At 40.8% G+C, this 27,268-nt stretch overlaps 1 protein-coding gene across 5 annotated transcripts in view; it reads right to left on the reverse strand.

Annotated features, from left to right (window-relative positions):
• The window catches only part of TANC1 (tetratricopeptide repeat, ankyrin repeat and coiled-coil containing 1), a 233,619-nt gene that overhangs the window by 143,960 nt on the left and 62,391 nt on the right, over window positions 1–27,268 (reverse strand). For all 5 annotated transcript variants that reach the window (XR_003437989.1, XM_027130617.1, XM_027130626.1 and 2 more), the window contains one exon: window positions 15,970–16,049. Coding sequence is in view for 4 of the 5 variants with exons in the window: in XM_027130617.1 (XP_026986418.1) it covers window positions 15,970–16,030 (61 nt within the window). In the remaining variant the exon portion in view is untranslated. The remainder of the gene's footprint in view (window positions 1–15,969; window positions 16,050–27,268) is intronic.

Genomic DNA, 27,268 nt, shown 5'->3' on the forward strand with positions numbered 1-27,268 from the left:
CTAACAATTTCTATAAGGCTGCATGACAAATTAACAACACTGTAAATAAATGACTAGTTAAACAAACAAATAAATAACATATATATATCTGTCCTGGGATAAACCATAATGGAAAAGAATATAAAGATGAATGTATAGGGACTTTCCCTGGTGGTCCAGTGGTTAAAAAATCCACCTTACAGTGCAGGGGACATGGGTTCGATCCCTGGGCAGAGAACTAAGATCCCACATGCCGCAGAGCAACTAAACCCGCACACCACAACTACTGAGCTCGTGTGCCTCAACTAGAGCCCACGTACTGCAAACTACAGAGCCCAAACGCCCTGGAGCCTGTGCGCCACAACTAAAGAGCCCATGCACCACAACTAGAGAAGAGAAAACCCACACTCCATAACTAAAGGAGAGAAGCCCACGCACCGCAATGAAAGATCCTGCATGCCTCAACAAAGATCCCACATGCCTCAACTAAGACCTGACACAGCCAAAAATAAATAAATGATAAATCTTAAAAAATATACATATATGTGCAACTGAGTCACTTTGCTGTACAGCAGAAATTACATTGTAAATCAACTATACTTCAATTAAAAACAATTAAACATCAAAATTATATTCAATGGCTATTCGTTTTTGTGTATCTAACTTGCAAGTGTGAGAATAAGCAAGTGTTGATGAGGAATCTGCATAAACACAAGAACCAAATAAAATATACTGACAAATTACTCTGATCAAATTCTGCCCCTTGTTATTTCTGTAATAGAATCCTTTCACTCATCTGCTCGTATACCTGTATTTCAAATTCATCTTTATAGGGCTGCCAAGAACAGAGTCTACTAGATAGTGGGGGAGCTCCTTTTCCTAGGAGTTTTCCAAGTCATATACACATACCCCTGCCAAGGTTGGCTGGAGCTGGTCCTGCACAGACACAGGAACAAATGGCATGCCAGCGGCTCCCGAACCTGGCTAACCACTCAAAAACCATTAAAAAAAAAAAAAAAAAAAAATTACAGAAGCCTGAGTCCCACCACGGTGAGTAATGCAGTAGGTCTGGTAGGAATCTGAGTCACAAGTGCCTTGGATGAACTAGCCAGGTTTAGTAATCGCTGCACTAGAGCCTGCTCTTGTAAAGCCGAGGTGAGTACTGAGTCTCACAGGTACACCCACTTTGAGTGCACACAGCTTCTCTTCGCAGAATGCTGGTGGTGGATCCTTGCAGTCTGGCCTCACATTCCTCCCCCTCCTCCCTCCCAGCAAACACATGCCACCCCAGACGGTTGCAGCAACTGCCCCACAGCACTCCACTAGGGGCAGGCCTACCACACTCTCTCCTCCTGCACCAGATGGAATGGCCCGGGCCGTGTGTGCCACACAGACAAGGGAACCAAGGAGACAAAAATATCTGAGATGCCGCCATTTTGGCCTAAAGCCAAAAGGAGAGGGTCAAGGGGCAGAAACAAAGAAGCCAGAAGGGTACAGAAATTACCATCAATTATAATAAGAGCAAACATTTATGAAATGCTTACAATGGTCCAGGCACTGTTCCAAGCACTTTAACTCACTGAATCCTAGGGACAACCAACAACCCTCAGAGGGAGATGCTGTCATCATCACCATTTTACAGGCGTAAAAATGGAAACAATGAGGTTAATCAACTTGACCTGGGAATTGAACCCATGCAACCTGGCTGCTATACTGTCCTGATCATAAGGTTTTGGAGACAGAAAGACAAACTGGATTCAAATCCGGGCTCTGCCACTTAGCAGCTGTTTAGTCTTAAGCTAGTTCCTTAACCTCCACTAATCAGCTACTGTTTATAAGCATGCAGCACACTATCTGATACACAGTAAACACTCAAAGAGCAACTTTTATTAGTACTGCCACATTTTACCCCAGGGGATTCACTTCCTGATGAACTGCAGTTCACTTCCTAGTTTCTTCAATACCTTGAAGAAAAATATCTCACCTGCCCCTCACAACGTTCGAGTATCAAAAACTCTCCATGTAAATTCAAATACCTGTATATTTTATTTCCCCAAAACAGATACTATGTGAACGAAAAACAAAACAAATTCCCTTTATCATCATCATGCCTGAAGTTTTAAAAAAAACAAATCTTCCTTTCATTTGACCCTCGTAATTACTCTATGACACAGATAGAGACTGTTACCTTCATTTTTTTTAATTAATTAATTTATTTATATTTTGGCTGCATTTGGGTCTTCGTTGCTGCACGCGGGCTTTCTCTAGTTGCGGTGAGCAGGGGCTACTTTTCATTGCAGTGCACAGGCTTCTCATTGCAGTGGCTTCTCTTGTTGTGGAGCACAGGCTCTAGGCACACGGGCTCAGTAGCTGTGGCTCACGGGCTCTAGAGGGCAGGCTCAGTAGTTGTGGCGCATGGGCTTAGTTGCTCCACGGCATGTGGGATCTTCCTGGACCAGGGTTCAAAGCGGTGTTCCCTGCATTGACAAGTGGATTCTTAACCACTGCGCCACCAGGGAAGTCCCTGCTACCTTCATTTTATAGGCAAGAAAACTGAGGTTCAGAAAAATGAAACAACTTTTTCAAAGAGAACTAGTAGGTACATTCAAACTGGAACTCTTACCTAAGTTTCCTGAAGCCAAACCAGCAGAGTGCTTATTCATCTTTAAGATGCCGCTTCCATAAATCAGAAGGAATTTGAGGTACTGTTTGGGGAGCCCAATAACCATGGTAACAATTTAATGGATAGAGGGGGGAAAACCCCAGAATCTCTTAATCTTCAGAATCTTAGAGCTAAGGATGTAAGGAGGTTTAATCAGATTAACAGCATCAAAACTCTCACACAAAGCAGGGAAAGAAAGCCGACCTCCCTGAAATAATGCCTTATAACCTCAGTCACTTTTCAACACTGAACTTACAGAATTAAAACAAAATCCTTCCCTTAATCCTATAAAAAATGAAGTCTGAGTTAGATGAATCTTCTTAGGTTTTATAATTCAAAACTAAACATGACATGTTTCACTTGCTTAGAACTCTAGCTAGTAAACAATCAATGGTTAACCACTTAACAAAATATTAAAACACCTATTGAAACCAACAGAAAATCAGGTAAATGAACAGGCAGGACAAAGAAAGAAATGTAAATTTTATTTTTGTCAAATACTTATATACTATCTGCCAAGCATGGATTTAAGTACTTTATAAATATTAACTCATATAATCATCATAAGTGACCCATGAGGCACAGAAAGGTTATGTAATTTGCTCAAGTTCACACAGTTACTAAACTATGGAGCCAGGATACCAATCCAGGCAGTGTGGCTTCAAATGGCCCATAAACATATAAAAATGCCTTTGGATTCACTCTAAAGAATTGCAAAATTAAAACAATGAGATATCACTTTTGCCTATTATACTGGACAAGATGAAATATTGATAGTTTGATTATAACCTATGCTGATAAGCATGTGAATAAACAAGCATTCTCACATACTGAAGGTGCAACTGTAAATTTACTGGCACCTTTATGAAGGGCAATTTGACAAAATTTAGGAAAATTATAAATGAATAAACTTATTAACCAACAATTTTTCTTACAACTATCCTTATGAAAGGACAGGGAGTTAGGCAGAAGGATATTTACTCTAGTATTGATTGTAACGACAACGAAAAAGATAAAACCATCAAAGGGAATAATAAAACAAGTTACAGAATATCTGTCTAATGTAACACTGAGAAACTTTTTAAAAGCCTATATATTAGTATGTGCTGATATGAAAATATGTCTAAAAATGTATTCAGTCAACATAGTAACTTACAAAATAAAACACACTGTAAAGTCTATCGGTTTTCTTAAGGATCTATACATGTACATTATGCATGCATACACACATATATGCATTGAAAATATCTAGAAAGATCAAATAAACCATTAACATTAATTTCCTTTGGGGAGCAAAAATGGAAGCAGAGAAGAAATGGGGGGTATCTGTAATTTTAATACCATTGTATAGCTTTTTTAATGATTGTATATTTAATTATTACATTTACGTGTTTGAGTGGCTTTACAAAAAAAAGGATGGATTTATAACAGTCTCAAGGACATCAAGCAGAAATGGGCTTTAAGATACAGAAAAAGAAAGAGATATTACAGTGCTACTGAATCTAGATTAAGGCCATGTAAGAATTTCTGAAATAAACTTTCTGGGGAGGGGGGAAAATACTTCTAGAGAAGGAAAAAAAATCAAAACAAGTAGCCCTGGAGAGAGAAATTATAAAGTAATTCACTGTCTTCTATCTCAGGGATGTATTTTCCTTTATATTTACTCAGTGCTAGAGATAAAAATAAGGGAACTAGCCAGAGACATAGTAGAAACTGAACTAGTCTGGAGTCAAAAAGCTATACCTTGAGCCCACATCTTTGTTTTAACGAGCTATAAGGCCTTGGGCAGTTGCTCAATGTTTTCCAAATAGTTCTCAAAAACTGAAGACACTGAACTCAATTTCTTAAAGTCCTTCTAGATCTAAAACCCTTTATTTCATTACTTTAGCTTAGTTTGAAAAAAAAAACCATCCATGTACCTAATAATCTAAGAATATAAGCCATGGACAATGTTTTTTACACTTAAGACTACAGCGATTTATTAAGGAGATGCTTTCCTGTCTGGAACTATCCCTGCCCGCTATCAGAAACTCACAGGATGAGGGCTCCCAGCACATCCAGGGAGCAGGAAGCGCTTAGACTTCTTTGACTGTGTATGTACAGAGGTAGAATGTTATTAGGTACTGTGGAAAACCTAATGACTCATTTGTGTTGGTTTTATGTCTTTATTTTGGTTTCTCTATAAAACAAATTTCTTAAATATAAGTCAGTCAGACTAGCAGATATCTAGCCTCAGCACAGACATGAAATTTTTAATAATGCAGGAGACACTGCTACCCACTGAAGACAGGCAATGTGACTTTCAGCAACTTCAAGGAAAATTCCCCTACCAGTAACTTTATAAGGAAACCCCACTACTACACACCAGGGCCACACTTGGAAAAGGGAAGAATCAAACTAAAGAGTCTCTCACATTCCCAACAGAAAAAATGTACAAGGACATAAAAAGACAATTATTGAAGAGGAACTATAAATGGGCACTAAATATTTAAAGAGGTCTTCCGATCTCAAAGAAATGCTAATTAAAAACAAATACAGGGGCTTCCCTGGTGGCGCAGTGGTTGAGAGTCCGCCTGCCGATGCAGGGGACACGGGTTCGTGCCCTGGTCCGGGAAGATCCCACATGCCATGGAGCGGCTGGGCCCGTGAGCCATGGCCGCTGAGCCTGCGTGTCTGGAGTCTGTGCTCCACAACGGGAGAGGCCACAACAGTGAGAGGCCCGCATACCGCTAAAGAAAAATAATAATAAATAAAAATTTAAAAAAAAACAAATACATGTTTTAACCTACAAACTTGACAAAGATTATTAAAATCCACAAATATCCAATTCTAGAAAGAGCCATGCAAGCAGGCACACTCACACACTGCTTACACAGGTGGCGACCAACACAATCCTTCTGGAAAACAATTTGTCAAGAAGTACCACGAGCTTCTGAAAAGTTCCTCTCCTTCACTATTAATTCCTTATCTAGAAACATTCCACTAAAATAATCAGAGATTTATACAAAGATACATATTTTCCAGAGGGTTTTTTCTTTAATGAATGAGAAAAACATGTAACCAAAATTCACCCAAACAAAATCATGGTATATTGGTACAATAGACTCTTAGGCATTTTTCAAAGAGTAATGACATTAAAAAGGATAAAGCAAAAGATAAGAATTAAGAAAAAACCCCAGGATATTCTTTATCAGTATTTTACAAATTTTCTACAATGAGCACATATTATACTGGGCATTGATCAAAGGCCCATATTTATTCTGACTTTAACTTTTCCAAAACCAAAATGGATATAACAGTTGGTGGCACCTTAAAATTGCTACCAGCCAAGGAATGGTTGCAACCTGGCAAGCACTGACCATGCAAACCTATGTTATTACATCTGGTAGAGTGACTAGACAATGATAACCTCCTCCAGGTTTCAGTCAACAGATCACTTAAAGTCCACGTGGAAGGAATAAGAGCCCTGAATTTTATCTGAAAGCCTTCCATTAAAACCTCCTTCTCAGATCATGAAAGAATGGCATCAAACTTGCAGAATGCATGACCTGCAGCTTGGAAGAAAAGTCCTGGAGAAAACAGTGAAGGGCTCAGAAAAATGTTGCAACATCAATGCTCTATAATGGTAGAGAAGATGATGTCATATGAAGAAAAATGAGTATTGACAACTAGGTGAAAAAAATTATTTAGAAGAATCAGGTTCTGAACATAAACTTGAAATACCTTAACCAACTTATTTCATTTTCCTCCCATTTTATGAAAAAGATTGAGATATGTAAAAATAACTTTGTAAAGAAAGGAAATCTTCAGTAAAGTGTAACATTTTAAGTAATAAAGTATGTCAATTTAATTGACAGCAGTTCTTTCTTCCTTAGCCGTACCCAAAATAATGGTGTGTTTTATAACCAATGAAGTACTGTGTAACATTTATAATCAGAACAATAAAGACAAGTGCTGTGGGCTGAACTGTGTTCCCTCAAATTCATATGTTGAAGCCCTAACCCCCAACATGATGGTATTTGGAGAAGAGGCCTTTTAGAGATACTTAGGTTTAAATGAGGGCATGAGGATGGGGCCTTCACGATGGGATTTGCATCCTTATAACAAGGGGCTCTGGAGTGCTTGCTGTCTCTCTTGCCATGTGAGGATTCAAGTATAAGGCAGCCATCTGCAAGCCAGAAAGAGAATCTTCAACCAGAACCTGATCATGCTGGTGCCTTGAGCTCAGAATTCTAGCCTCCAGAACTGTGAGAAAATAAACTTCTGTTGTCTAAGCCACTCAATCTCTGGCATTGTGTTATGGCTGCCCAAACTAAGACAAGAAGAAAATGTGCCATCAGAAGTCAAAATATTTTTAACATCTGGTACTTGGAAGGAAGTTTTCTACATAATTCTAAAGTTATGTAGAAAACTTTCTTGGGGTGGGTTGGTAAGGTGGGAGGCAAACAAGCCCTCGCAAAGATACGAGACATTAACATATAAATTGTTTGAGAACCAAACGTAAGATCATCAGGAAGGTAGCAGTGCACAGGTGGCTCTCTTCCATCCTCAACCCAGAGTTTGCATCCTCTTCTCCTCTGCTACCAGCCAGTTCCATGCTCTATATAAAATCCAGACAAGTGCCCAAACCATTATAGGCCCCTATGTGTATGTCTTATATCAGAGACATCATTATTACTGAGTACTCTGGGCTCTGGAACAGTCTCAGGGCACAAAGAATGTCATCATGTACCCAATGTAGCAGTATGATGCTCCCAAAGTCCCTTAAAAATGGACAACTCTCACACAAACTTTTGAGAATGAAGAATTAAAAATCAGCTCTAAAGTCTTATTTCACCCTGACCCCCATGACAGTGCTGTGGTCACCAGAACACAGGACAAGAATCTCTGATTCTATATTGGCACCGCTGATGGCTGATGTGTTATAACCAGCCTGCCACCAAAGGGAGAGGGGGAGTGAGAGACAGACACAGATCCTACATTCCAACTCCATGATTTCCAATATGAATAAGGGTTTCTCAATTTGATGCTGTATACCAAGGCTAGGGCTACCCAACGGGTTACCCCTGATGGCTGTCTGTCGACAGCAGGACAAGTATAAGGTCAAAGCCCTCAATCCCTAAAAGAAGAATCATTTAGTTTAGACCATCCTGCATGGAAAAAAGAAGTCAACCTAGGTCAAAATTTTTGGTAGCCTATCTCCCCTCTCAGGAACTATGTTTGCCAATAGATTACATCAAATCCAGTTTTCTACATTTCTGTAGAATACGTATAAAACTTATGCAAATAGGTCACATGAAAACTCAAATATGGAGCTTTTAATGAGAATTAAGCTATACATGACAAAACTCTCTGAAGACCTGGTCTATAGAAACTAAGACCATTGGTTGTTTTTTGTTTTTTTAACAGTAAAGCAGCTTGCATGAACAAAAATCTGTGAAATGAAATTAGGTTTGACATAAAAATGGACTCTGAATTATTATATTTCTGTATTAGCTTTCTTGTTGCATTTACACATATACATACAAAAAGGGACCCAAGTAAATAAATATTGTCGTCTGAGAATTTTGCTACATCCTTTATGGTGATTCAGATAGGCTGTGACTTGCTAGAAGTTGTATTGGCCATAAAAAGTGGAAGATCCAGGATAAGTCTTGACTTCACCTGCTCAGTCCAGACTTTTCTCTAATTACGCCTCTCATAGGAAACAGCTCAGATGGACCAGCCGTGGTCCATTATGTATAGTGCCTGACACACATGATAAATGCTCGGTATTTGTGCCCATCCTTCTCTTTCATACTTTATATATCCCTAAAATGTATGGGGAAGCTATAAAGAGGATGGGCAATGGAGCCTTCCACATATAAAGACCTTTACTAATAAGGATATGTTGAAATGAAACATCTCAGCAACTTTATAAACTGTACTTAGAAATCTATTCTTAAGGCTGCTTGCTAACTCCCGAAATTTCTTTAGTAAGGGGAAAAGCCTCTCAGTTTAACTTCACAAAGAAAAAAGGATAAAATGCAAGTGACATGATATAGGTTAAAAGGTAAAACAAGTTATAAATCAAAGTATCAATCACCATACAACAGACAAATGACTCAGAGCTGCTTCGGTTTTATCATGAGGAAAAGGCTAAAGATGGCAGAAGAGCCTTTAGTATCCAAAGTCAATGGCAGAATCGGTATTTAGAGAGAGGACATCATGGATAGAAGCTTCTAGAACATCATTCTCTTGCCTGAGATCAACAGGGAAGGAACAAGATGTTTTAGAAGGATTTTGTTTGTTCTTTAAAGTACCAAACAGTTTTCTCGAGAAAGAAACTGAACATCTAGCAGAAGCCATATGTCAAGCAAGGCACTTCTGTAGACAGGTTATCTTATTTAACCCTAACAACATCCCTGTAGGGTAGCTTAAATAGGTTAAGAAATTTATCCAAGTACACAGGGAAGTGAACAAGCTAGGATTTGAATTTGCATCTTCAGATTCCAAAGTCTGTGCTTTTTCGAGACTCTGAGGTGTGAAGGGTGACAGAGAAAAACTGATGAAGGGACCAACGGAACCAGAGGGAACAGCATTCCCACTCCTACTAGTAACCAGCCTGTTCCATTCTACGTTCAAATCCTGTCCTACAGGATTTTGCAGAATTTATTTAAATGCTCTGGTAAATAGAAATACAATACCTTTAGACTGAACTATTTCTGCTTATTTGGTTGCTTCGGAAACATTTTTTGAGTCAGTTACCAACAAGATACCAAATATCCGTAGCTCAGCAAGACAGTCCCTGCACTAAATTCCTCAATAACAGTCCACAGCCACAAAAAATGGGCAACGCAGCAGAGAGTAATCAAAAGCAGCTTCAGATTTTCCGGATAAAACAAAGCATCGTTTGTATTGAGGCATTTTTAGAAGGTACCACTGAAAGCCAGACTGCAGCCTGGAATGGCTTAAAATACCACATTTAACAATCACATCAATGGCTTTTAAACTTTAGAGGCAAACAGCTTCCTTTTACTACAAATTCAAAGTGAAGGATTAGATGCAAAGCTAACAGATTCAGGACACATTCAAGCTTAGGGACCAGCCAATGCCTTAATTAACACCATTAATTACAAGTGTATTGAGCCAACTAGCTGGGTTTTAATGATGAAACAGTGAAGGTCAAAATTTTTAAATAAATTGCTTCAAACTAAGCCCCCCTGCTGAAAAAAGAACACCAATAATTAAACTGAAAGGAAAAGCCTAATAAACAATTATTTTGGCATACTTAGCAACCTTAATCAGTCTATATTTTAATTGAGACAATACCACAAGTAAGAGTTCACCAAACTTTGCTCTTCTGCCTCAACTTGGAGCTACTGGGTTGGCCAAAAGGTTTGTTTTTTCTGTAAGATGACTCTGGTAGCACTTAGTTGTCTTTAACTTCATTCGAAACAATTCTGTTAGACTGTATGTGACATCTGTCATATCAGCATGCATTTAAAAAAAAAAAAGACATTATAATTGGTGAATTTCTGTGTAGCCATTTTAATATTGAAGATGGAAGAAAAAAGCAACATTTTTGGCATATTATGCTTTATTATTTCAAGAAAGGTAAAAACACAACTGAAACGCAAAGAAAGATTTGTGCAGTATATGGAGAAGATGCTGTGACTGAGCGAACACGTCAAAAGTGGTTTGCGAAGTTTCGTGCTGGAGATTTCTCGCTGGACGATGCTCCAAGGGGTCAGGTAGACCAGGCGAGCAAATCAAGACACTCAGAACAACCAAAGTTATATACCACGCAGGAGACAGCCGACATACTCAAAATATCCAAATCAAGCGTTGAAAATCATTTGCACCAGCTTGGTTATGTTCATCGCTTTGATGTTTGGGTTCCACATAAGTTAAGCGAAAAAAACCTTCTTGACCATATTTCCGCATGGGATTCTCTACTTAAACGTAATGAAAACTTTCAGTTTTTACAACAAATTGTGAGGGCGATGAAAAGTGGATACTATGCAATAAGGTGGACTGGGGCAAGCGAAATAAACCACCACCAACCACACGAAAGGCTAAAGAAGGTGATATGTATATGGTCGGATTGGAAGGGAGTCCTGTATTATGAACTCCTTCCAGAAAATCAAACAACTAATTCCAACAAGTACTGCTCCCAGTCAGACCAACTGGAAGCAGCACTTGACGAAAAGAGTCCAGGATTAGTAAACAGAAAAATCATAATCTTCCATCAGGATACCGCAAGACCGAATGTTTCTTTGCTGACCAGCCAAAAACAGTTACAGCTTGGCTGGGAAGTTTTGATTCACCCGCTGTATTCACCAAACATTACACCTTCGGATTTCCATTTATTTAGGTCTTTACAAAATTCTCTTAATAGAAAAAATTTCAATTCCCTGGAAGACTGTAAAAGGCACCTGGAACAGTTCTTTGCTCAAAAAGATAAAAAATTTGGGTAAGATGGAATCATGAAGTTGCCTGTGGAACAAAAGGGTGAATACGTTGTTCAATAAAGTTCTCGGTGAAAATGAAAAATGTGTCTTATTTTTACTTAAAAACCAAAGGTACTTTTTGGCCAACCCAATACTTCCACACCAATAGCGGGCAAGTAGGAGAGCTGGACAGGTCAAGAGACTATGGCTTCAAGATTGGCAGAGGCAAAAGGGACACAGAGAGAGAGAGAGAGGGACTAGCCCTTTCTAGGAGGGTAAGAGGCTTTGCCCATCTAATGCATCCAGATTGGTGTCACTATTTCCAGGGTTAAAAGGAAAAAAACAAAACCACTATCAACAGTGAGATTTGATTACATCGTAGATGTTAGATAAAATTAGGTTTCATTTCTTGGAGACCAGTAAGAAAAAAAGTCCAAAAAACTAGCCAAGACATGTACTTGCTCTGTGGAAGCAGTACCTATTATAATAAGCTATACTAGATATCTGTGTTGGTTAGCTTTTGAAGTGGAGAGGACCTGCAAATGTCTACAACTGAGAATCCTCCCTAACGCACATCTTGGTGGGAGATGAAGTTCACCTTGCCCTAGAGAAGCTAAGAAGTCCAAATACACACTTGCTCAGCCTCTCCTACAGCCAGAATCCAGGCATGGGAACCAGGCTCAGCCCTTTTGACGTACCTGCCCCACACTTTCAATTTCTCCTTGGTTATTCTTAAGCATTTTCACTTCCAGATGAATTTTAAAATCAACTATGTCAAAAGCAAAACAAAACAGGATTTTTAGGGCAGTGAAAGTACTCGGTATGATACTATGATGGTGAATACATGTCATTATATACTTGGGCAAACCCACAGGATGTCCCACACCAAGAGTGACCCCTAATGTAAACTATGGTCTGCGGGTGAGGATGTGTCAATGTAGGTTCATCAGTTGTAACAAATATACCTCCTTGATAGGAGAACATTGATAATGGGGACGCTAGGAATGAGTGGAGGCATGGGGTATACAGAAAATCTCTGCACCCTCCTCTCAATTTTGCTGTGAACCTAAAACTGGCTCTAAAAAAAATTACGTCTTTAAAAAGAAAATAGTTGGGGCTTCCCTGGTGGTGCACTAGTTGAGAATCTGCCTGCTAATGCAGAGGACAAGGGTTCGAGCCCTGGTCTGGGAGGATCCCACATGCCGCGGAGCAACTAGGCCCGTGAGCCACAGCTACTGAGCCTGCGCATCTGGAGCCTGTGCTCCGCAACGAGAGGCCGCGACAGTGAGAGGACCGCGCACCGCGATGAAGAGTGGCCCCTGCTTGCCACAACTATAGAAAGCCCTCGCACAGAAACTAAGACACAACACAGCAAAAATAAATTAATTAATTAATAAACTCCTACCCCCAACATCTTCCAAAAAAAAAAGAAAATAGTTGGGATTTCATTAGAGATTAAATGGCATGTATAGATAATTTTGTAAGAGCTAGTCAGTTTAAAATAATAAATTTGCCCATTCAGAAATACAGTATTTCTTTCCATTTATTCAGTCTTCCTGTAAGTCCTTCAACAAAGTTTTATTTTCTTCAATATGAGGCTTGTACCTTTCTTCTTAGGTTGATATTTAAAGTTTCTGTTTCTATTATAAAATGAGACTTTTTTCCTTTTCATTTTCTAAACAGTGCTGCTAATTTCCTATGCTGCTCTTATATCCACTCTAAACTCTTACTAGGTCCAGGTTTGACATCAATACTCTGAAATCTTAAGAGTTCAGTAGGGCTTCCCTGGTGGCGCAGTGGTTGAGGGGTCCGCCTGCCAATGCAGGGGACGCGGGTTCATGCCCCGGTCCGGGAGGATCCCGCATGCCGCGGAGCAGCTGGGCCCGTGAGCCATGGCCGCTGGGCCTGCGCGTCCGGAGCCTGTGCTCCGCAACAGGAGAGGCCACGGCAGTGAGAGGCCCGTGTACCGGACAAGACAAAAGAAAAAAAAGAGTTCAATAATTACTTTTAAATTAAGGAAATTTAATGATAGTGACATGAAAGTTTGCTGATAGTAAAGGTCACTTACACACGTCGTAGAAGGTTGTAGACCTCTCTAGAGAGCTTCAAAATAAAGATAACACCTCATCCGCTTGTTTTAGATCAAGGTCCTAACATAACAGCAGGGAAAGAAAAAATAGATGCCCTCGTCTTGCCTTCCCCACATTATGGTTTAATATTGATTTTTGCTCCCTTAGGCCTGACTCAAGGTCAAGAACACTCATTTGCACTGATGGACTAGTGGAAACAAGGTAAATGTAGTTTCCAAAAAAATTTTAAAGTTTTTAATACTGCATTCTCCAGTGTGATTCTGCAGCCTCCAGAAAATACTTTGTGCTCAGCTATAAGCATTTCCTAGGTATAAAAAAAAAATCATCAAAAAGTAATTTTGCTATTTTTAGAGCTGACTCAATGACTTCAATAACTTTCAATAATTTGATATCTCACTGTACATAATACTTGAAATATCCTTATATACATATAACTTAAATTTCAATACCTGCTAAAATTTTACCAATAAAGTGACATTTTCTTTTAGGGACAGGCGCTGAGGATATAAAAACTTCAATACTTATGAAAAATATTTGTTTTCTTTTGAAGAATACTAAGTTTAACTCAGTGATTTTCCAAATTCTCAAAACAGGTTCAACATAAAAGTGTAGCTCAAGATTGTCTGTAACAACAATCTACAAAGGATATGAAAATCTGAACTCAAAATTTTAGACAAATATTTTCTAAATTTCTGTGACTGTGAGTTCAAGTACATAAAAATGAATTTTCCTTTGTCTTTACAACAAAGATTGGTTTAATTGGAAACAGTAGAGCAAAATTTTTCCATATTGCAGCAGATATTATTACCCAAGTTTCACAGCGGTCTCAGTAGATTAGCCAGCTTTAATTTACAGAGAAACTTAGCTGTGATTTACTTATATAATGAGAGCTGGCACAGAGCTCAACACATGAATGGTCAAATTCCAAGTATTTTCCCCAATCATCTTGTGACATAACTTCGTCAAGATTTAAAATTCCATCTGCTTTGTTCCCCAGTGGAATACAACCAGGTTCTAGTTAAGAGAAAAAAGGCATACACCATACAGATGTTTTATGAGAAATGTTCCCATTGCTTTTTCAAGTTGGTTTGCATTAGTGAAAAGCCAAAGTGTGGGAATTATTATGAAGAAATGATTCAGAAAACACAATAGTTGCTCTTAAAGACCAAAGGGGGAAATAAACCCCAAATAATACGCTCTACAACTGGAAAAGTTTCAAACGCAAACAGTGTTCACTGTCTGGCCCATCTGAAAGGCAGGGTGCCGAAAATCATTAACATACTGTAATTTCACATGAGTCTGGCACGGATCAAAGAGGATGGTAAGCCTGTTGTGAAAGACTCCATTACTAAGCAGAGAGTTTTGGCTTGGAGACCCTGGCCCTGAGAAAAATAACCCACTGGTTGGCAGCTCCAGTCCAACAGACAGCTTTAGGATCTAACTTTATCCTGGAAATTACAAAGGCATGTAAAGAAGCAAATAACATAGTTCCTAGGATGAGTGTCAGTTGAGCCAAAACTGGGGAAAAATTTGTTGTTGTTTTTAAGACAGCTTTTCGAGAACTAGAGAGAAGGATGTTTTGGCCTTAACCCAGCAGAGGGTGAAGGGTCCCCTGGATAGAAATTATGTGCACTGAAAATTCCCCGTAGTAACACTAATTAATTATTCAAAGCTAGGAGTTGATTTTCTAAGGTTAAGAGCTAACCTATGGTCTCCTGTTTCGATCATCAAAAACTGGTTTCTTCTTTTCTTTGCATCTGCTTAGCCAGGCATTAATGAGAGGCTTTTAATGGAATCTTATCAGCAACTTTACAACAAAGTCTCACTTTTAAGGTTAAGTTTGCCTTTTGCAGGTTTGGTTAAAGGGAAATTAATAATAGAAAATGTGTCAAGGTTCCACATAACCAAAAAGTCTACAAGTCCACTTATTCTTTTACAGAAACAACATATATAACAATATTACCACAAGGCATTACAAGATCTTTTGAATTAAAAAGTTAACTATAATTCAGCCTACTTATTTATACCTTAATAGAAATTAAAACTGAAGCGTTATTCAATATACAATAACTCAGAAACAAGCCATTCTCTGACTCTGGATTAACATGAGTTTGAGTGAAACGGCACATTTCAGGGAAAGCGATCCGTGCTAACAGATTTTTATTGTGCAAGACAGGTAGATAACATGTAGTTTTTCTGGTGAGTGGTCCCCAAAATAACCTTACAGTAGCTTATCACACGGAATGCAGTGCAGAGTCACAATGACCACATATGCACCAGAACTCTCCCAACAGGAATGAAATCCAAGCCTAATTAAGTAGCTCTCATCATAATGAAAACTTAGCAGCCTGGCATTGAGTGTGGCTACACCTGTTAGGGGGAAAATCTGATACTCAAAAGATGAGGACCAGTCAGCCAGCAGTTGGTCAAACATATAAAATGCAAGCATGCGTGGGAAAAGAGAAAGCGCTTTCTAGAAATCAAATTCCTGGACACACCTGCTCTCCCTCAATGTCTATAACTCTGCCTCGGGATCTGAATGACCTGTTAAAATTATGACCCTTACACATCTTCTGGGAAAGGATTTGGTTCAGAACCCAAACTCAATCTTCAAAGGCACTTCCCAGGAGAAAGCTCACGAATGTATTTAGTTTCTCATGGCCTCCAGGTTGCTGTTTCTTCTAAGCCATATCACTTCTCCGACCCATTCCCAAGGCCGTAACATCTGCCCTGCCTGGATTAAGTGGGGCCTTGCTGGCTCACGCCCACCATGCTTGCTCAGCTCAACTCAATCCTGGACACATACCTGTTTCCTTCTTGCTTCCCTTTCCTCCCTCTCGGCTTTTCTTCAGCACAGCCTTTAACATTTTCAACACTCCTTCGCTTCTAAAGAGAAAAGGAGAAGAGGGAAGAGGAATTAAGTATTATAAATTGGAACGTAACTTGCATATTGACACAAACAGTAACTTGTCTTCAAACAAACAGATCACTTAGGATAATATAAAGGTACCTTGACTTTTACATTAATTTTCTATGAATAAACTAACATGGGGAACTAAATGCTAAGACACAAGGAGTGTTTTATAATGTTTACTGAAGTGATCAGAAGTTCACCGTCTTGTTATAAGTTAAAAAAAAACACAACAACAGCGCATTCTCAGCATTCCACATCTAATTAAGGTTATGAGGCTAAATCTGGACACATTACTGTAAGATATCTGGCATAGGAATGTGGGTCTCCCAACCCCCATTCATCAAACGAAAACATTAAGACAGAATCAAAAAGATAATGGTTAAGAAGGAAAGCTACATGGTTAAAGGCATGTTTTACAGGTGCTACTGATTATTTAACCATAAGCAAAACATTGTGGAAGGTTAATCAGAATGAAACATACCTTAAAAACATTTGCAAAATAAATACAGTGGGAACACATTTCAACACTGATGTCTGGGGTGTCTGATCAAACAGCACACACTGCAATGCGTTTTTACCACATATTGTTATGACTTTGGGGCAGGGGTGGGGGGAGGTAAGAAGAACAGGCCCACGGCTGAATCCTTTAAATAATGAGCTGTATTTTTAAGCAGGGTTGTACTGAGCACATAAAAACAACACAATGGCCCAGGCCTAAGGTGAAACATAAAACCACCCCTCCAGCAAAGAGACAGACAAAAGGGCCATTATTTCATCAGTTAGTCAGTCTCCTCCAGCTCTCTCTTCCCTCCACTAACTCAGATGAGATGGCTAGACAAAGCAAAAACAGTTAACAAATCTGAGTGGGTTGTGTTACCATCACACCCTTGTTAACGCACTAAGCAGAAGCAGGTAGAAGAAGGCAAGTAGCTTACTGCTGAAGAAAACAAAGAGGGGATGACTCCTCTGTAGAAAACCTGCCTTGTTAGCATCAACGCTTCCAGTGGTCTCTGTACAACGCCCCGCACAAGTGCTCGACCCCAGAGTTGAGCCGAGGTTTTGTGGAGCCCACTGAGAGGGAGGAAGGGTCCCAAAGTGCTGCCATGCACAACATAAGCACCCAGGGTGACCTTTCTTATCATTGGGTCCAGGCCTGTATTTATTTTTCCAAGCCCTTTGTTTTCCTGATGAAGAAACAGAGACCCTGGGAGGCTGACTTGCCCCAGGGTCACGAAGCTAATTAACAGCAGGGCCAGAATCCAAATCTGCGGACTCCCAGTAAGGGTCCTTCTTCCCCAGTGCTGGCCTCTCTGCTTAGAGCAATGAAAGCTTTGGGAAACAGCAATCAAACAATCAAAAAAATTAACAACAAACCAACCAACCTGAAAGATACTAGGAAGTAAATATCTTAAGCATAATTTGGAAAAAGCCATAGTGAAGCCTATTAGGGTTAAATCATCTTACAAACAAGTCTTTACACACAAAAGGAGCATGGCTTAGAGCCTAATTCTTTTTGAAAATGCTACTTGAATGGACCCCTGTGAAAAGACTTGGGTTTCACGTAAAGGGCAAACACTGAATCTGGAAGTGGGCCACAGTGTGCTTCCATAGGAGAGCTGTGGAAACACAAATTTCTCCTGACAGCCATGCTTGAAGGAAACAATGCAAAATGTTGTGGCATAAAAAACGGTAGGAAGAGTTAAAAAATAAATAGATGCCTGGTAAGCACAGACATTTTCTTCTCCAAATTAAAAAAAAAAAAAAAAAAAAAATCAACCAACCCTTCAGGGTTTGTCATTTAGCAAAGACTACATACTAAAGAAATAAGAAGAAATAAAAGAAAAATATCAATGGAGCCAGGCCAGCAAAGCTTGGCCAAGGTCCTTAGGGAACTTTTCCCCGTGTTTCCCTGGATCACTGAACAGCTCAGGCCCCACCACAGCAGTGAAGCTGCCCCTGATTAATGACCTTTGTCCCCACCAACCCACAACAGATCTACAATGCCACTTGGAATACACAGCCCACAGGGCAAGGACTGGCAGACACGGACTTGGGCATCTCATCCCAGACGCCTTAGATGTCTATTTTTCGGAGCTCAGCTGTTTTCAGGATAGTGAAATCTTCCCCATCAGTGATCTCAAGTGAAGAGGCTATCAGATATTCGCTGTAAGTTCTTCTCCCAGTTCTAGTTTTCCTCCCTGAATAATAACTCAAGGGAAAGAGCTTAAATTTATACTCTAAAAGATATTCAAACTGCACATGGAGAAACTTTAACTGATTATATATCTGGGTGCAAAAATTAAGGAACCCCCATACACACACAAGCTAGAAAGGAAAAACAAAGACTGCTCCCCGTGGGTTAAATTCTGAAATTAATACAGATCAGAGTAGAGCTGTGCAAAGTCCCAATCAGTCATGGCCTGAAAAATGTAACTGGAACGTGACACTCATCAACAGACCCTTTAAAGACTATGCCCATCTGAAGCGAGGTGGTCAGAAAAAGCAACTATAGTAATAGGCTGGAGGGGCCAACAGTGGCAGTATAGTCCAGAGAAGATTATCTGCACACCTGACAGTACCTGTGAACTTATAAATACATACTCCCACATCCAGTTCTGGAAATAAACCCATCAGGCTATCGGACCCAGTGCTATTAAACACTGGCATCATAACTACTTCCCCTTCTTCTGATCCTGTTCTCAATGAGCAGTGCCTCTTAATTTGGCTTTTTAACCTAACAACAGTGGGGGAGAGTGTGCTGGTCTAGTCCACCCAACACAATTGTCTAGCTTGTTGACAGACATGCTTCTGGGAATAAATTAATAAACCAGTGTTCTGGCTTTAAACAAAAGCTCTCATGAGCTTTGTTCAAGGGAATCACTTTGCCGAGTATCATCTATTTAAGACATAAGGAATATTAAGTTTCTGATTCCAGTTTGAGTACCAAAAGGAAGACAGTGGTAAATTCTTGAATGCAAATGCCACCATGAAGCAGTCTTATGAGGGCAGCCAGCGGGCTCTCCCTGAATGACACCTTCTGCATCACTTCCCTTCCTGTAGCAACTTCAACTCCTGACAATTTTCCCCTAAAAAGAGTGAACACTGCCCTGCTACAGAAGTGAACCACATAGAAACGATGCAAACCAGCCTTCCAGACACACAAAAAGAAACTGCCAGAAGCTATCAAGTTCCTACTAGAGGACCATACATGTAAGGAAGTTCTTATGGACAAGCATAATAGGATAAAACAAGAAAGGCTGTCCTTTTTCACTTTAAATACTATAGATCAAAAGGCACAGGTGTAACTCAAATAAATACTGGCCAAATAGAATCCCTCAATTTCTGCCCCATAAAACTTTAGCCTCTATCACACAAGTAGTATAAATACATGGCTGGATTTAAGGATTTAAAAATAAATCTTTGATGGCACTTCCCTGGTGGTATAGTGGTTAGGAATCCGCCTGCCAATGCAGGGGACCCGGGTTCGAGCCCTGGTCCAGGAAGATCCCACTTGCCATGGAGCAACTAAGCCTGTGCGCCACAACTACTGAGCCCGCACGCTGAAACTACTGAAGCCCGCGCCTAGAGCCCGTGCTCCGCAATAAGAGAAGCCACCGCACTGAGAAGCCCGCGCACCGCAACGAAGAGTAGCCCCTGCTCGCCGCTACTAGAGAAAGACCGCATGCAGCAAGGAAGACCCAATGGAGCCAAAACTAAATTAATTTAAAAAAAAAAAAAGAATGAATAAGTCCTATTTAAAAATAAAAAATAAATAAAAATAAACCTTTGAAAAAGTAGAGAACTTCAGCTCTCGTTTCTTTATGTATTTTTGAGGAAGAGAGAAAAGACCGGCCTCTAGGTTACAACTGAAATGATCTAATGGGAGAAAATTTCCTATAATGTTCATTTCAAAGAAAGTAAAATGAGTATATGACATTACCTTTAGGTCAATCATCTGAAGTCACCTAAATTTCCTTATTTTTCTACTATCATTCGACATCTAAGTTTCCCAAATGCCACAGATGCCATAGATTCTTCTTTTCAAAACCCACAGAAGTTAAACCAACTATTGAGCTTACTTTTACTTCTTAGATTTCTCCTTTAACACATAAACTCTTTGGAGATAGGCACAATGTCTCCATGTTATGTGTTAAAGCATTCTGCAGTGATTACAAAGGTATATAACAAAAGTTATCCTAGATTAAACAGTGAGATGATTGAAAAATAAGAGAAAAATCTATTTCCGTTTGCAATCCCAATGGCAGTATCATAACCATGACCACCTTGTCTGAAATCATAGAATAACACCAGCCTTAAAACTTTCCTCTTCTGGAGTGCCATAACACCTATTTATGAAATTTCAAATCGACTCCGTGAGCCGAGGGCAGGGACTATGTTTATTCTTTAATAGATGCAAACAGAAGCCGGAACACAGCCTTCCCACACACTCTGTTCTCAGTATTTGTTGATAGCTTTAACTAGGCTGCAATGAACACAGATGAGCCATCTCCTCCAAATCAAGCAATTAACCAACATTCACAGCAGTTTATAAATTACAAAGAATATTCCTATATATTCTCATTTGCAAGGAATGCAAGAAAACAGTTAAATCCAAGAGATACTTGGGAGGAAAATGCTGCATTTCATAATGTCCCTTCATGTCCACACCTGAGTCAGCCTTAAAATCTCAAGATAATAAACCCTTATTATCCAGTTATCCTGGACACCTAAACACACGCTCTGTGCTCACTCCACTAAAAGGAGCTTCTTGCATCAAACCATCCATCTGACCTCAAAGCAAAGCAGTCTCAGAAGGTGCCTCCTTTCTTTTGACAAAATAAATAAAGACAGAGTAGCAAGTGAAACACTGCTACTGCTACAGTGAAACACTGGAAAGTAAGATGCACAGGATCATTAAGAATTTTTTTTTTTTAAGAGAAGAGATACATCAAAAACATCCTCAGTTTTAGGGGCTCGAAAACGTCTCAACCTAATAAGACTAAGACTCACCTACACGATAGCCATGTCTTCTGTAGTACTGCCTTTAGAACTTTCCTTTGCGCTGGCAACCTTCAGTGTTTATCAAAAGAAAGGAAATGGGTGGTGGTGATGGGTGGGGAGGTGCTGTCTAAAGCAGCCTACAGAATAAATAATATAGTAGAGAGGAAGTAAGAGAAAACAAAGCAGGACAGAGACCACACAAGGAAACAAAGCCCTGCTAGAGGCGGCAATGGCTGCTGCTGGAAATTCACGGAAAACTGCCTTCTAGAAGCTTCCTGAAAGCAAGAGCCATATCTTGACACTCTTTTAAAGATCCCAGGAGGCTGGGGAAAAACCAACTCTTGATGAATACTTGAAATTCTAGGAGGTCTCTCTCCCATTTCCCCCCCCACCCCCACCCCGGGTAGTAGAAGGAGCCTAGGAATTAGGAGACCTGGTCCTGGCATTGTGACTGGGAACATGTTACCAAACTTCTCTAGGATTCAGACGCCTCATCCAGGAAAGCTGGTGGGGAGGAGAAGGGGTTATTGACGAAGAAACCAGAAAGCAATTGTGATGGTAAGTAAAAAAGCGGCCCTTGGTATTGCTTAACATGCAGAGCTGGGAAACAGGACATCATTCGGCTGTGATTTACCCCCTAAGACACATCGACCCAACCATTTGGTCCTCTTTCTTCAAAGCCATTCTACAAATTGTGCCTCTAATTCTGCTGTTCTTTTCTTTAGAGTTAGGTTTGTCTTATACTCAAACCTGACGTCTTTTTGCCTAAGTCATTAAAAGCAAAGTAAATTTACAGTCACAAGTAATATGAATGTAAAAGAGTTCTGGGCATGAGGTTTGAACTCAAATGTTTAAGTTCTGATGCACAAGATTAAGTGGAAATTCCCTATTAGATTGAAATCATTTTCAACCCATATTTAAAAGACTCTGTAGAAAGATATACAAGTTGTTTTGAGAGAAGTGTCCTTAAATATCTAACTCTCCTAAGCCAGTATTTCAAGCTGCTAAAAAATTACTATATACAAGTTTGTTTAAAGACGTTTTCATTTTGATAACACTTGGCAAAAAAGAAATTTCACTTTCGGAAGAAAATATGAAGAAGCTACCTGTTTCTGGCTACAAGAGCCATTTTTCTAGATTGTGAAGGGATTTGTTCCATTCAACTTTGAACACTATCTCATCCATAGAGCCTTCCCAGGCCATGATAGTCAAAAGGTATCTTTAATTCCACATGCCACTTTGTACTTACAGATGGTTATCAATCAAAATCACAGTAAAAAACGTTGAACTCTACAAATCCCCCATGGCACCAAAAAAAGTACCTTACATGCAACAAACACTAAATAAATCTCCTTAAATGAAAGAATAGCAAGGTTGTTACGGAGGGGAAATCAAAATCAATTCTCTCCCACAAGGGATTTGGACTAATAATGTAAGAATTCTTCTGATACCAAGTACTAATTTCCAAGTTTATGGCCCAAGTTATCTGACTTATACACGATGAACAGCACATCTCCATAGCAGGACCTGTTCTGTTACCAGGCCTTCAGAAGCACCAGCTGCAGGCAGGTTATATTTTGGCGTTTCGAATATGCATACAGAAGGGATAAGTTTAATAACAGAAAACCTGAAAGCAATACATTCTGCCTCAAACCAGGAAGGGCTCAGACAGGGAAATAACCAAGGGCAGCGTTCCTGGCAATAATCGTGCCTCCCAGGCCAATGGCTCTGGAGCAACACTGAGCACCAGTCTTGCAGAAAGCCCCTGCTCATCCAGAAGCTGTCTTCACCCGGACGTTCCCCAGCCAAGCACCCACCTCTCAACCTAACAGCAAGACACTACCTAACTAGAGGACAAAATAACTGTGACATTATTACCATCACCACCACCATCTAGACAGTCATAGATACTTAATCCATTAGAGAAAACAAAGACACTTCCCAAGCCCACTTCAAAACCCACCTCAAAAGCTTCCTCTTAGAAGCCTTCTGGGTCTTATTTTAATTGCTCGCCCACCTGCTTCCTCCACTAGTCTGCGGGACTCTGGATGGCCAGACCTTGCTCTGCTTCACCAGCAAGCACAGTATGCTTTCTCACTTCAGTATCAATGGATACATTGGGGAGGAACATAATTTTTCCAGCTATAATTCTCAAAGGAAATAACTGTACCTCAAAACACACTGCCAGCCTAATAAATTTAGGTAAATATAGCATCCTCATGCAAGGCCCATGGGACTTCCCTGGTGGCGCAGTGGTTAAGAATCCGCCTGCCAATGCAGGGGACACGGGTTTGAGCGCTGGTCCGGGAAGATCTCACATGCCGCAGAGCAACGAAGCCCGTGCACCACAACTACTGAGCCTGCGCTCTGGAGCCCGCGAGCCACAACTACCGAGCCCACGAGCCACAACCACCGAAGCCCGCGCACCTAGAGCCTATGCTCCACCACAAGAGAAGCCACTGCAATGAGAAGCCCGTGCACCACAACAGAGTAGCCCCCGCTCGCCGCAACTAAACCCTGCACGCAGCAACGAAGACCCAATACAGCAATCAATCAATTTAAAATAAAAATAAAATAAAATGCAAGGCCCTGAGCATTGGAGGAACTTGTCCTGACTCTCCTGAGCCAGCAAGTGGCAGAGACAGGGTTACAACCCAATTTCCCAATTAAGGAATAAGCACTGGGCTAGCAATTGCAGGTTTTTCATTCTACACACATTCCTGAGTATCAACTCTGTGCCGACCAAAGAGGAGCACAAAGTATAAATATGATGGAGGAGGAAGACAACACTGTCGACAAACATGGGCAGGAAGCTCCAATTCCATGCCTCCATTTTCTCTATAAAGTAAAACTAAGGTATGAGAGGAGCAGAGAAGGTTCAGAATAGCCCTTGTAGGGGAAAGAAAGGCAAGCACAAGATGAGAAGGACAGCTGAACGGTTTTGATTGCCCAACCAAGGCTGCAGAGCAAGACACAGCACCAAATGATGAAAGTGGGCAACTCCATCCTCTGATGCTCAGCCCCAAGAAAGAACCACCCAGAGGACAAGAGGCTTGATCACTAATCGGGTGTTTGCAGCACAGGTGCAACAAGATTGGTAAGGGTGCTCGTACAAGAGTACTCAGAGGAGCGTGCCATGGAATCAAGGCTGGACGGGAAGCAAGTGGAGGCCTGAGAGGAAGGACCAGCAGAGAGAACAGGGATGGTGTCTCAAAGAGACCAAAGAGCAAATACAGTCAGACTAAGTCAATGAGGAAGCTGAAAAAGGCTGTCTGGGCTTAATTTTAATCTTTGGATGTGGAACAATTCCAGACAATGTTAAAGCCCACATGATGGCCAACAGCATGGTTTGCTGAAGTGGAATGTCCTCAAGTGAAGGTTGGAAGCAAACAAGTCAAAGCACTTGATTCTTGGTCTGGGGAAGGGCCGTTCAGATGCTTCCTGCCGTAACAGAGACAGGATTAGGGATATCAACCACCCTAACAGCTCTTATTTACTAAGTGTTTACTGTGTATCAGGTAAGTGGAAGAGCTTTACATTCATATGTAATCTCATTTTATCCTTAAAAAAAAAAATCTATGGGACAGTTTTACTGATTCCTTTTTATTAATAAGGAAGCAAAGGCTCAGAGGGATTAACAACTGTCCCAAGGTTACACAATTTGTAAAGGTGAAGCTGGGACTTGAACCCAGGTCTGCCTTGAAAGCTCAGGCTCTGAGCTGCTGCCTCCAAAGTCCTCAGTGAACTGAGGGAAGGTGGGACAGGGCGGTGACCAGGAGAGCACAGAATACAAGTCTAAAGGACACAGTGGCTTTTGTAGGAGGTTGAAAGTACCGTTGTTATGGCTCCAGCCGAGGAGAGCTGGGAGAAAGCCAACGCTAAGCCACAGCGGCCATGAGGCCAAAAGCCTGTACAGAACCACCTAGGGTTTGAATATGAACCACAGACTTTGCATGTGGTCCCATCCTGTCTCACAGAGCTCCGTGCGGGATGTGACCAGGATCACAGGATGCTCCGCCGTGGAAGGTTTATAGCAACTGGAGACCCCAGTCCCAACCCTCATATGGCGGTTAGCTCCCTAACAACCACCCTGATGACATCCTCTTTTCTTTTCCCTTCTCCTTCCCGTTAAGTATTCCACTTGTATCACACAACAGAGCTATGAACCTGACCACCTTCTTGATGTGTGACAATTACAGGTCCCTGAGTAAAGGTAGGAGGCATTACATTAACAAAATGACCTTGGGCAAGTTATTTCACCTTTCACGGGCTCATCTGTCTAACAGGAACACTGCTCCCTTTACCGTGTGACAGGACAATACCAAGTCTCTTCCACCTGTAGGTGCTATCACTGTAAGGGGGAAGATTTATTTCTTGTTCATAGGGCCACTGTCATCACAGTAGCTGATAAACTATCACCACAGATGAAAAAGGAACTCCTCTGAGGAGTCTACAGCATGGGTTGATGATACGCCTTTGGTATGAAAGGAGAAGAGACCTTGAAGACATGTCAGAAAGTCCATTTTTCAAAAAGTGTAAAGGTACTCAATCATCAGTGCCAGCTGAATGAAGCCTGGTATCATAAATCTAAAGAAATTAAATTTTTTAAATTGCACTGCAACTGGCCTCAAAGTGAAAAAGGTCAGACAACTTCAAAGATGCCCCGTGAAAGGCAGCTATTCATTACACAAAGATTTCTTGCTTACGGAGCTGACAGACGGATCTTTCTCTTAAAGCCCCAGAATACAAGACGTCAAAATCCCTCCTCCACTTCTGTCAGTGACTTGCTAGGATGCTCTGAACAAGGTTTTAACCTCCCTAGGCCCTGATTTCATTAAGTTGGGAGTTTGCAATACCCATGTAGTTTTTTTTTTAAACTCCCCCAGGTGATTCTGATGTTCAGCCAGCAACATGTATTTAACACTAATTATATTCCAGGCCCTGCTCTAATCACTTTACTTTTATATATATACACACACACATACATGTATGTATACACACAGACACACACACACAGTCATTTAATCCTCACAACCGCCCTCTGGGGAAAGTACTATTGATGTCTCCATTCTGTGAAGGCACAGAGAGGCTGGGACTTGCCCAGGGTCATGTAGCTCATGGGGGCCCATCCAAGCAGTTTCGCTCCAGAGCCCGACCATGAAGTCCCTATTCTATGCCTACTTTTTTGGATAAAAATGAGAGACGAGCTCCCAGGGGCCTGGTGAGGTGGTAAACCAGACAAAACCTTCAAACGGGGAGAAAAATCATCTTTGGCTACACATACATGCGTGGACACACACACACACAAACACAACCCCCCCACACCCCCAGAGAGGCATCCCATGCCTCAATCTATCTTGAAAAAGAGAATCTACCTCTATTGAAAGACACCTCCTGTCCACTCCCTCAAGTTCTGCTAGGCATCCATCTTATCAGTTACTTCAAACTACAGTGTTGTCAATGTGTATGACCTGGAGGCATCACACGACAAAATACATGCAACGAAAAGAGCACACTCTTCAGTTCATGAGCTTACAGGGGAGAACACGGAGACGGCCATACTGCCAACGAGGAAGATTATTTGGAGGCAGAGACCTCTGTGTCACATGGGCAATGCTTCCCCTATTCCCAACACTTACCCGGAAATTCGGAACTACATTATTCAAGAGGGGAGCTCAAAAACACAGCAACAAAAAAAACTGCCCATTTCTCACTAGAATGAATTGTATGAAGCTTATTAAAAGGTGATGGGCTGGGGCAAGGAATGGCCTGGTACCCAAGCTTTCCTTCTCTGGGCTGTTTTACACAGTCCAATAAATGTAATAGGGTCTTAACCTTGGACATCAAGTTCTAAAATAAATTGGGGAATGCCTGCAGCGCTAATGCAGTGGAGAGCTGAATCAAATTCATACAAGCCACACAGGATCATCTCCTCCCACAGCTAAAGCATGGATCACGGTGCTCTTATCTGAAATTTGTAAGGGAAACCATTCTGGGCCATACACATTTGGCTGCAAGGCAATCTCCAAGTGCGACTGCCACGGGGGCCCATGAGAAAGATCACGTGGGAACAGAACAGGTGATTGGCTACATTTTTTTAACCCATTCCAACAGCCCCAACATGGGGGAATACCAGAGCTCTAGACGGTAAAAGTCAAAGACAACTCATGCTAGGAAATAAAAGCCAAAC

This window comes from Aethalodelphis obliquidens, unplaced genomic scaffold, assembly GCF_003676395.1.
Source record: "Aethalodelphis obliquidens isolate GAN/ISIS:26980383/991018 unplaced genomic scaffold, ASM367639v1 scaffold2, whole genome shotgun sequence".
In the NCBI taxonomy this organism is placed as follows: domain Eukaryota; kingdom Metazoa; phylum Chordata; class Mammalia; order Artiodactyla; family Delphinidae; genus Aethalodelphis; species Aethalodelphis obliquidens.